We start from the raw sequence: 11,816 nt of genomic DNA, 5'->3' as shown, positions 1-11,816 counted from the left end.
TTCAAAGCAAGGTGAGATCAGGCTGATTCAAAGCAAGGTGAGATCAGGCTAATTCAAAGCAAGGTGAGATCAGGCTGATTCAAAGCAAGGTGAGATCAGGCTGATTCCAAACCGACATGATACTGTTAGAGTGAGGTGCAAAGCTGGAAAGATTGGAGGATGCAATTACATAGGCATGTGATATTGAGGATCTGGTTCTCAAATAATGAGAAAAAATTAAAATTCTTAGAAATAGAATACTTTGCTTGTAACAACTGGGGCAATGCTGTAATTCTGCGTAAAAGGGATTTTGGAAAGTATCTGAAAACATGCAATTGAAATGAGAGTGAAGAAACAGCAGCCAGGAAATGCTGGTTTAAGTGGTCATCTTTAGCGAAATATCCATGACACAAGCCCCGGTGACCACTGTTCTTTGCCCGGCCGGTTACTCCAAGTGCCTACGTACAACGTAAGAGGAGCTGTATTCTGTCCGCGATTGGTGGTTGAAGTTGGGTCGGAGAGCGGTTTGGCAGTGCTCGTCTCTGAGTGGCTGAGGTCGCTCATATATATGAAAAAATCGCTTAGCCCGAAGCGGCAGAGAATAAAGTCCTGGTCAGCGGTCCTGTCGTTAAATGTAAGTATTGTTGGCTCCACGTTGTTATTTCAGCGGCAGAATGACACACATATAATCACCGTGCAATTGCAGGTGTCAACACAGATGGTTCTCGTAAATACGGTGGGATTACTCCTGGTCAGATTTATTATAAACCTCGCCCCGTTAAGTACAACAGACAGTGTTAAACGACCACAGCAGAATCTGTAATTGTTGCAGTGAAGCTAGAGCAGTAAACATGGAATAATATAAACAGTTCTCAGCACTTCATCGCAGATTTCCTGCAATCCATCGAACAGCGAATTGACCTGGAGAGGAAACAGTCCACGTTCAAAGAGCACCGGTCTTTGCGTAATCCTGGTAGATACGTCCAGATTTCCATGTAGTTTTCAGGCGTGGGTTTGTTTTGGGCTTTGCGGGCGATGACACGTTTCCCAATCATTACATAGAGCGATGGCATTTCTGATGTTCCTTTTGAATAGGATCTGAACCAAAGCGCCATGGACTGCGAGGAGTTCCGTGCAAGGGGCAAAGAGATGGTGGACTTCATCGCAGATTACCTGCAAACCATCGAACAGCGTCCAGTCTATCCGGCGGTGCAGCCCGGGTACTTGCGGGCACTTATCCCGGAGAGCGCGCCCCAGGACCCTGACAGTTATGAGGAGCTGATGAAGGATATTGAGAGAGTCATCATGCCGGGGGTAAGCAAATGCAACAAACCAATTCATTCCCTGGCTTTAGAGAACGCGCAGGCTCATCCCCACAAGAAACGCTGCTATTGCAATTTTAGCACAACTTGCTATGGATGTGAGCAACAGGATGGAGAATTAAACACACGAATGATAAGATTGCATAGAACTGAATAAAAAGCAATGTGGATGAAAGCTTTTGGCTACTTGTTTATCTGGAAAAAAAGTAGAACTAAGGTCTGTGAATTAATCTGTAACCACAACATTGGCAGAGGTTGTTGATTTTCAGTCGTTTGTTGATTTTTATTCAATGTGCCTGCTTTGCTGTTTTTCTCCCAGGTCACCCACTGGCAGAGTCCTCATTTCCACGCCTACTTCCCTGCTGTCATCTCCTTACCCGGTCTTCTGGGCGACATGCTGTCTGGAGCCATCGGTTGCATCGGGTTTTCTTGGGTATGACTCTCCCTGTTTTGTTTACATTAAGCTACAGAGGTTGTAGGCATTGAACGTGGAACCATACCTGGGTGACAGCAACATCAAAAGCGACATTTTAATCTACTTCTCAAATCCTTAAATTATTTTTTTCTTACATTTTCTTTTTATAACCAAATCTTCAAGGATTCCAATTGTTGGTGAATATGTGCTTTGGCAATGACCCCTCATATGAGTTTATATAGTTCTCAGAAAAATTGATTGTAGAAACATAGAAACATAGAAAATAGGTGCAGGAGTAGGCCATTCGGCCCTTCGAGCCTGCACCGCCATTCAATATGATCATGGCTGATCATCCAACTCAGTATCCCGTACCTGCCTTCTCTCCATACCCCCTGATCCCTTTAGCCACAAGGGCCACATCTAACTCCCTCTTAAATATAGCCTCTGAACTGGCCTCAACTACCTTCTGTGGCAGAGAATTCCACAGATTCACCACTCTCTGTGTGAAAAAAAACTTTCTCATCTCGGTCCTAAAAGACTTCCCCCCTTATCCTTAAACTGTGACCCCTTGTTCTGGACTTCCCCAACATCGGGAACAATCTTCCTGCATCTAGCCTGTCCAACCCCTTAAGAATCTTCTAAATTCCAGCGAGTACAAGCCGAATTCCAGCAAGTACAAGCCGATATAAATGTAGATATAATGTAGATGTAGATATAAAAAAAGTTGTTGCAAGTAAAGCAAAGCTCAAATCAAGGAATCAATCTGTATGTATTATTACTCCAATTGTTGGTATATTATAAAGTGGTTCTTCTATCCCTTTGGTTTCTGATTTTCTCAAGTGCAGTTAATGTTCTCATTTCTTCTGTTGGAGTGTCACTGCACAATTATCTATATTAGATTTATCAAATCACTGTTATAGAGCACAATTTTATACTTACATTCAATAGATGTTGGCCTTCATAGCAAGATGATTTGAGTATAGGAGCAAGAAGGTCCTACTGCAGTTGTACAGGACCCTGATGAGACTGCAATTTTGCTCTCCTAATTTGAGAAAGGACATTCTTGTATTCAGGGAGTGCAGCGTAAGGTGAACTAGGTTAATTCCCGGGATGGCGGGACTGACATACGATGAAAGAATGGATTGACTCGACTTATAATCACTTGAATTTAGAAGGATGAGAGGGGGTCTAAAAGAAACATATAAAATTCTGAAGGAATTAGACAGGCTAGATGCAGGAAAAATGTTCCCGAAGTAGGGGGAGTCCAGAACCAGGGGTCACAGTTTTAGAATAAGAGTAGGCCATTTAGGACTGAGACGAAAAAAACCTTTTTCACCCAGAGAGTAGTGAATCTGGAATTCTCTGCTACAGAAGGCAGTGGAGGCCAATTCAATGGATGTTTTCAAGAGAGAGTTAGATATAGCTCATAGGGCTAACGGAATCAGGGGATATGGGGAGAAAGCAGGAACGGGGAACTGATTTTGGATGATCAGCCATGATCATATTGAATGGCGGTGCTGGCTCGAAGGGCAAAGTGACCTACTCCTTTCTATGTTTCTATGTCCTTTGTTCTCACTTTCTTCTTTCTCTTTTAAACATTTGGTACATATTCCGCTACAAGACCTCTAATAGAGAAGCATAATTGGCTGTTTGTCAATTCACTGTGTGATATTATGACAATGTCAGTGCCTCGCCGACTCTTCCTTGATTTCCTTGACTTTTCATCGGCATATACTTTTTGGACCTAGATTTGTTTTTCTCTTTTCTGCTTTGTTAATTTGTCAATGTTAATATTCCGGTTATGTCCATCTTTCTATGTCGTAGCTATCGCAATGTATTTTCCAGCAAAAATCATCTCTTGTTTCTCTGTCATAAACTGTCAAGCTTAATTTTTGTCCCTATTTTATCATATTTTTTGTTAATTATGTGTTTACAGAATACTCTGATATTTCCTTTTCTGTCCTCGGGTGCTGTCGACTTTGTTGTTACTAGGAGGAATAGATGTGGTACCAGCAATAAATCTCTGGGACAATCTAAAGGAATTGTAGGATGTAAAGAGAAGCTGTTACAAGTGATGTTGGGGCCGCAACTGTTTACCATATATATTAATGATTTGGATGAAGGAATTAGAAGTAACACTAGCAAGTTTGCGGATGACACAAAGCTGGGTGGCAGTGTGAGCTGCGAAGAGGATGTTAGGAAGTTGCAGGGTGACCTGCACAGGTTGAGTGAGTGGGCAGATGCAGTATATATAATATAGATAAATGTGAGGTTATCCACTTTGGCGGCAAAAACAAGGAGGCAGATTATTATCTCAATGGTGTCAGGTTAGGTAAGGGGGAAGTGCAGCGAGACCTGGGTGTCCTTGTACAGCAGTCACTGAAAGTTGGTGTGCAGGTACAGCAGACAGTGAAGAAAGCTAATGGCATGTTGGCCTTCATAACGAGAGGATTTGAGAATTGGAGTAAAGAGGTTCTTCTGCAGTTGTATAGGGCCCTGGTAAGACCACATCTGGAGTATTGTGTACAGTTTTGGTCTCCTAATTTGAGGAAGGATGTCCTTGTAATTGAGGCAGTGCAACGTAGGTTCATGAGATTGATCCCTGGGATGGCGGGACTGTCATATGAAGAAAGATTGAAAAGACTAGGCTTGTATTCACTGGAGTTTAGAAGGATGAGAGGGGATCTTATAGAGACATATAAAATTATAAAAGGACTGGACAAGCTAGATGCAGGAAAAATGTTCCCAATGTTGGGCGAGTCCAGAACCAGGCGCCATAGTCTCAGAACAGAGATAGATAGAGCTCTTAAGGAAAGCGGAGTCAGGGCTTATGGGGAGAAGGCAGGAACGGGGTACTGATTGAGAATGATCAGCCATGATCACATTGAATGGTGGTGCTGGCTCAAAGGGCTGAATGGCCTACTCCTGCACCTATTGTCTATTGTAATAAAGGGGAGGCCATTTAAAACTGAGGTGAGAAGGAACATTTTCACCCAGAGAGTTGTAAATTTGTGGAATTCTCTGCCACAGAAGGCTGGGGAGGCCAAATTACTGGATGGATTTAAGAGAGAGTTAGATAGAGCACTAGGAGCTAGTGGAATCGAGGGATATGGGGAGAAGGCAGGCAGCGGGTTATTGATTGTGGATGATCAGCCATGATCAGAATGAATGGCGGTGCTGGCTCGAAGGGCCGAATGGCCTCCTCCTGCACCTATTGTTTCTATGATTGTCTGCCATGTCATTCATTGAACTAATTTCACCTGCCAGATACATTTAAGAGAATGCTGGATAAGTAAATGTAGGAGAAATGAATAGAAATATATGATCAGGAGAAAACTAAAGGTAATATTTCACGTTCTTGATTTTCCTCAGAACTGGAACAAATTAGAGATATGAAGTAGTAGCAGAAAATACACGAAGACATTACATTTTAATGAAGAGGAAAAAAAGGGAGATGGTTTGTTATGGTGTGGAAAAGGGGAGAGATTAAATGATAAAAGGAACTACTGTATGTGCAAGGCAAACGAGGCGATGGTGGGCCACAAAAAGAAATTTCATATAGGTTCGATGAAGTTGTAAATTGGAATAATATTCATTATCTGAAATTGTTAAAGTCCAGCTCCAGTTCTCTGAACTGTAATCTGGCTGATTAAAAGATGAGGTGCTGCTCCTTGATCTTTTCTTCATAGCTTTCAATAGTCCTTTGCTCTTTTGTTCATTCAATTTTCTCTAAATAGATACACTGGTGTCTGCCCAAACCTTATCCCGTGGGATAAGCCTCTTTGCACTCACGGTAGCATAATAATTTTTCTTTATCTCTTTCATCAAAATTTTATTGACCATGTTAAATTGAACTTTTCATATCAATGCCATTTTATCAAATGTTTTTACATTTTGAGCTAACCACTTAGAATCAGAGTTAGACAACTCAGCATGAAACACCCCAACCAATTGTCCAGGTTTGCCCATAGCCCTCTAAACCTTTCCTATCCATGTATATTGTTATTGTAGTTGCCTCAACTACTTCCTCTGGCAGCTCGTTCCATGTACCCATATGAAAAAGTTGCCCCTGAGGCTCCTACTATATCTTCTATTAAACCAGGTCCTGCCATGGTTTGACTTCCCGAAATGCAACATGTCACAGTTTCTGAACTAAACTCTATTAGCAATTCCTCGATTCCCTTGCCCAGCTAATCAAGAACCCGTTGCAATTTTTGATAACTATCTTCACTCTCTGTGATACCACATTTTAATATAATTTACAAATGTACTAATTATGCCTTGATTAGTAATTCTCATCCAAATCCAAATCCTTGATATAGATGACGAACAGCAACATGCCCAGTACCGATCCCAGAGGCACACCACTAGTCAGTGGCCTCCAATCCAAAAATCAATCTTTCACCACCACTCTGCTTCCTACAATCAAGCCAATTCTGTATCCTGTTAGCTAACTTTCCTGGGGATCCTATGTCTTATTGAAGGTATCACAAAATGCTGGAGTAACTCAGCGGGTCAAGCAGCATCTCAGGAGAGAAGGAATGGGTGACGTTTTGGGTCGAGACCCTTCTTCGGACTGATGTCGGGCGAAGGGGCGGGACAAAGAAAGGATGTGGTTGGAGACAGGAAGACAGTGGGAGAACTGGGAAGGGGGAGGGGAAAGAGAGGGACCGAGGAATTATCTGAAGTTAGAGAAATCAATGTTCATACCGCTGGGCTGTAAGCTGCCCAAGCGAAATATGAGGTGCTGTTCTTCCAATTTGCAGTGGGCCTCACTATGTTAATGGAGGAGGCCCATGACAGAAAGGTCAGACTGGGAGTGGGAGGGTGAGTTGAAGTGCTAAGCCACCGGGACATCAGGTTGGTTAAGGCAGACTGAGCGAAGGTGTTGAGCGAAACGATGGCCGAGCCTGCTATGTTTTATTGAAGCGCCTTGTAATTTTATCTGCTTCAGTCACGATAATCCCCCTATCTTGGCTCGCTTTAGCTCTCTTTATTTTTTCTATTCGTCACCAATCAATTCTTTCTGCCCCATGTGACATCTGAAAACGTTAAAAAGAAGTATAAAGTTGGCTTAATTGACCATTACATCTTTACACATGTACATCCTCATCCATAAAACATCGATGGTGTTAGCCTTTTCTGTGGTTTTATTTCAACACTTGCCCATTTTATGACTTAATGAGCATTTAAAGCCTGTTAGAAATTTTCCAACAAATGACTATTACAAAAACTGAGGTACAACTGAACGAAATTTATTGAGAGAGAGAGAGTCATACAGAGCCAGGCCTATCCTTCGCAACACCGGGGACAGGTAGAACCTCAGCACGTAGTGGCACTTGGTGCCCACGTGCCTTGGCTCTACGCTCCGCCTGATGCAGCCACACACGAAGGTGGCCATCAGGATGAGGGCGACGTTGGGCACGCATTTACCCCCGTTTTCTGCCGACTTGTGCATTGTGGCTCGTCGCACCCGGTCCATCGCCGACCCCCAGATGAAGTGGAAGACGGCCCGGGTGATCCCCCTGGCATAAGAGGGAGGGACGGGCCACACTTGCGCCAAGTACAGCAGCCCCGAAAGCACCTCACACCTGATGACCAGATTTTTCCCCGTCATGGAGAGGGAGAGCTGCTTCCACAGCTCCAGCTTCTTCCCCACCCTGGCTATCCGCTCCAGCCAAATTCTTGTTGCATGCCTCAGCCTTCCCGAACCAGATCCCCAGCACCTTCAAGAAGTCGGGCTTGATGGTGAAGGGGATGGAAGATCGGTCGGGCCAGTTGCCAAAGAGCAATGGCCTCGCTCTTCCTGCGGTTTACCCTGGCCCCCGTGGCCAACTCAAACTGGTCGCAGACGCTGATCAGTCTGCGGACCGACCCTGGATCCGAGCAGAAGACGGCGACATCGTCCATGTACCGGGAGGCCTTGACCTGAGTGCCCCCACTGCCTGGCAATGTCACTCCTCTTATGCTCGCATCCTTCCTGATGGATTCAGCAATGGGCTCAATGCAACAGACAAACAAGACAGGGGAGAGAGGGCAACCCTGCCTGACTCCAGACCTGACGGGGAAGCTGTCTGATTCCCACCCATTAATTTGGACTGCACTACAGATATCGGTGTAGAGCAGGTGTATCCACTTCCTGATTCCCTCCCCAAAGCCCATTTTGGAGAGCACGTCCCTCATGTACATGTGCGATATCCTGTCGAAGGCCTTCTCCTGGTCCAAGCTGACCAGGCAGGCATCCACCCGTCTGTCCTGCACGTAGGCAATGGTGCCTCTCAGCAGCACCAGGCTGTCTGAGATTTTCCTGCCAGGTACAGCACAGGTTTGGTCCGGGTGGATCACCTGTCCCAGATGGCCTTAGACAGGATCTTGTAGTCTACATTTAACAATGTGATGGGTCTCCAATTCCTTATGTCATTCATCTCCCCTTCTGCTTGTAGATTAGGGTGATGCTGCCCTTCCTCATAGTCTGACATGCTGCCGGCTAGAAGTATGTCGTACACTTCCAGCAGGTCCGGGGCCCACCCAGTCCCACAGAACCGAGTACAACTCTGTCGGTAAGCCATCGCCTCCGGGTGTTTTACTCGAGTCAAAGGAACGGATGGAGCCAGTCAGCTCCTCCAGGTTCAGTGGTTTGTCCAGACTCTCCCGCTTGCTGTCGTCCAAGACTTCCGTGATGGAGGACAGGAAGTTCTGGGAGGCGGTGCTGTCTGTGGTCTTTTTATCGTACAGATCCTTATAAAAGGATCTGCAGATCCTCAGCATGTCTGTCTGCAAGGATGTTACCGAGCTGTCCTCCTCCCTAAGGCTTTTGATCACAGAGCTCCCCCTGTGAACCTTATTGTGTCTCACAGTAATACAGTTTAGTTTATTGTCACATTGGTACAGTGAAAAGTTTTTTGTTGCGTGCTAACCAGTCGGCATAAAGACAATATATGATTAAAATCGATCCATTTACAGATACATGGTAAAGGAATAACGTTTAGTGCGAGGTAAAGCCAGCAAAGTCCGATCAAGGATAGTCCGAGGGTCATCAGAGGTAGATAGTAGTTCAGCACTGCTCTCTGGTTGTGGTAGGATGATTCAGTTGCCTGATAACAGCTGGGAAGAAACTGTCCCCGAGTCTGGTGGTGAAAGTTTTCACACTTCTATACCTTTTGCCTGATGGGAGAGGGAAGAAGAGTGACCAGGGTGAAAGTGGTCCTTGATGATGGCTGGCCTTGCCGAGACAGTGTGAGGTATAAATGGTCTGATTGAGTTTTTTTAAGAGGTCTAGGAGTGCAGATATATAGTTCTTTGAAAGTGCCGTCACAGGTAGATAAGGCGGTCAAGAAGGCTTTTGGCACTGACCTTCATTTGTCATGGTTTTGAGTATAGAAGTTAGGATGTCAACTTACTGTTGTACAAGGTGCAGGTGAAGGCACGTTTAGCGTATAGTGTTCAGTTTTGGTCGCACTATTATAGGAAAGATGTTAAGCTGGAAAGAGTGCAGAGAAGATATACGAGGAAGTTGCTAAGACATGAGGGCTCAGCTATAGGGAGAGGTTGGGCAGGTTAGGACTGTATCTCTTGAAGCATAAGAAGTTGAGAAATGATCTTATTGAGGTGTACAAGATCAAGGTAATAATCTCTGGATTACTACCAGTGCCACGTGCTAGTCAGAGTAGAAATAGGAGGATATTTCAGATGAATACGTGGCTTGAAAAATGGTGCAAGGGGGAGGGATTCAAATTTCTAGGACATTGGAACCAGTTCTGGGGGAGGTGGGACCAGTACAAACAGGTCGGTCTGCACCTGAGCTGGAATGGAACCAATGTCATTGGGGGAGTGTTTGCTAGTGCTGTCGGGGAGGATTTAAACTAATGTGGCAGGGGGATGGGAGCATGAGCAGAGAGATAGAGGGGTGTAAAATGAGGGTAGAAGCAATAGGTAGCAAGGTGAAAAGTAAAAGTGGCAGGCAGACAAATCCAGGGCAAAAATCAAAAAGGGCCACTTTTCAACATAATTGTATAAGGGGTAAGAGTGTTGTAAAAACAAGCCTGAAGGCTTTGTGTCTCAATGCAAGGAGCATTTGTAATAAGGTGGATGAGTTGAATGTGCAGATAGTTATTAATGAATATGATATAGTTGGGATTACGGAGACATGGCTCCAGGGTGACCAAGGCTGGGAGCTGAACATCCAGGGATATTCAATATTCAGGAGGGATAGACAGAAAGGAAAAGGAGGTGGGGTAGCATTGCTGGTTAGAAAGGAGATTAACGCAATAGAAAGGAAGGACATTAGCTTGGAGGATGTGGAATGGATATGGGTAGAGCTGCGAAACACTAAGGGGCAGAAAACGCTAGTGGGAGTTGTGTACAGGCCACCTAACAGTAGTAGTTAGGCATCTACTGGCATGGGGATGGCATCAAACAAGAAATTAGAAATGCGTGCAACAAAGGTAAAACAGTTATAATGGGTGACTTCAATCTACATATAGATTGGGTGAATCAAATTGGCAGAGGTGCTGAGGAAGAGGATTTCTTGGAATGTATACGGGATAGTTTTCTAAACCAACATATAGAGGAACCAACGAGAGAGCAGGCTATTCTAGACTGGGTATTGAATAATGAGGAAGGGTTAGTTAGCAGTCTTGATGTGCGTGGCCCCTTGGGCAAGAGTGACCATAATATGGTTGAGTTCTTCATTAGGATGGAGAGTGACTTAGTTGATTCAGAAACAACGGTTCTGAACTTAAAGAAAGGTAACGTTGAGGGCATGAGACGTGAATTGGCCAAGATAGACTGGCAATTGATTCTTAAAGGGTTGATGGTGGATATGCAATGGAAGGCATTTAAAGACCGCATGGATGAACTACAACAATTGTTCATCCCAGTTTGGCAAAAGAATAAATCAGGGAAGGTAGTGCATCCATGGCTAACAAGGGAGATTAGGGATAATATCAAAACAAAAGATGAAGCGTACAAATTAGCAAGAAAAAGCAGCCTACCACAGGACTGGGAGAAATTCAGAGTCCAGCAGAGGAGGACAAAGGGCTTAATTAGGAAAGGGAAAATAGATTATGAAAGAAAACTGGCAGGGAACATAAAAACTGACTGCAAAAGCTTTTATAGATATGTGAAGAGAAAAAGATTAGTTAAAACAAATGTAGGTCCCATGCAGTCAGAAACAGGTGAATTGATCATGGGGATCAAGGACATGGCAGACCAATTGAATAACTACTTTGGTTCTGTCTTCATTAAGGAAGACATAAATAATCTGCCAGAAATAGCAGGGGACCGGGAGTCAAATGAGATGGAGGAACTGAGTGAAATCCAGGTTAGTCGGGAAGTGGTGTTAGGTAAATTGAATGGATTAAAGGCCGATAAATCCCCAGGGCCAGATAGGCTGCATCCCAGAGTGCTTAAGGAGGTAGCCCCAGAAATAGTGGATGCATTAGTGCTAATTTTTCAAAACTCTTTAGATTCTGGAGTAGTTCCTGAGGATTGGAGGATAGCTAATGTAACCCCACTTTTCAAAAAGGGAGGGAGAGAGAAAACGGGAAATTACAGACCAGTTGGTCTAACATCGGTAGTGGGGGAAAATGCTAGAGTCAGTTATTAAGGATGGGATAGCAGAACATTTGGAAAGTGGTGAAATCATTGGACAAAGTCAGCATGGATTTATGAAAGGTAAATCATGTCTGACGAATCTTATAGAATTTTTCGAGGATGTAACTAGTAGAGTGGATAAGGGAGAACCAGTGGATGTGTTATATCTGGACTTCCAGAAGGCTTTCGACAAGGTCCCACATAAGAGATTAGTATGCAAACTTAAAGCACACGGTATTGTGGGTTCACTATTGATTTGGATAGAGAACTGGCTGGCAGACAGGAAGCAAAGAGTAGGAATAAACGGGTCCTTTTCAGAATGGCAGGCAGTGACTAGTGGGGTACCGCAAGGCTCAGTGCTGGGACCCCAGCTATTTACAATATATATTAATGATTTGGACGAGGGAATTGAATGCAACATCTCCAAGTTTGCGGATGACATGAAGCTGAGGGGCAGTGTTAGCTGTGAGGAGGATGCTAGGAGGCTGCAAGGTGACTTGGATAGG

At 44.3% G+C, this 11,816-nt stretch overlaps 1 protein-coding gene across 3 annotated transcripts in view; it reads left to right on the top strand.

The window, feature by feature from the left end:
• The first annotated feature begins 456 nt into the window (after positions 1-456).
• Positions 457-11,816, top strand: part of LOC144604368 (aromatic-L-amino-acid decarboxylase-like) — a 73,714-nt gene continuing 62,354 nt past the window's right edge. For all 3 annotated transcript variants that reach the window (XM_078418701.1, XM_078418692.1, XM_078418682.1), the window contains exons 1-3: positions 457-613; positions 1,075-1,293; positions 1,621-1,734. In XM_078418701.1, the coding sequence (XP_078274827.1) occupies positions 548-613; positions 1,075-1,293; positions 1,621-1,734 (399 nt within the window). In that variant the 5' untranslated portion in view covers positions 457-547. The remainder of the gene's footprint in view (positions 614-1,074; positions 1,294-1,620; positions 1,735-11,816) is intronic.

This window comes from Rhinoraja longicauda, chromosome 2 (genome assembly GCF_053455715.1).
Source record: "Rhinoraja longicauda isolate Sanriku21f chromosome 2, sRhiLon1.1, whole genome shotgun sequence".
In the NCBI taxonomy this organism is placed as follows: domain Eukaryota; kingdom Metazoa; phylum Chordata; class Chondrichthyes; order Rajiformes; family Arhynchobatidae; genus Rhinoraja; species Rhinoraja longicauda.
This window is presented reverse-complemented; position numbering and strand designations above follow the sequence as displayed.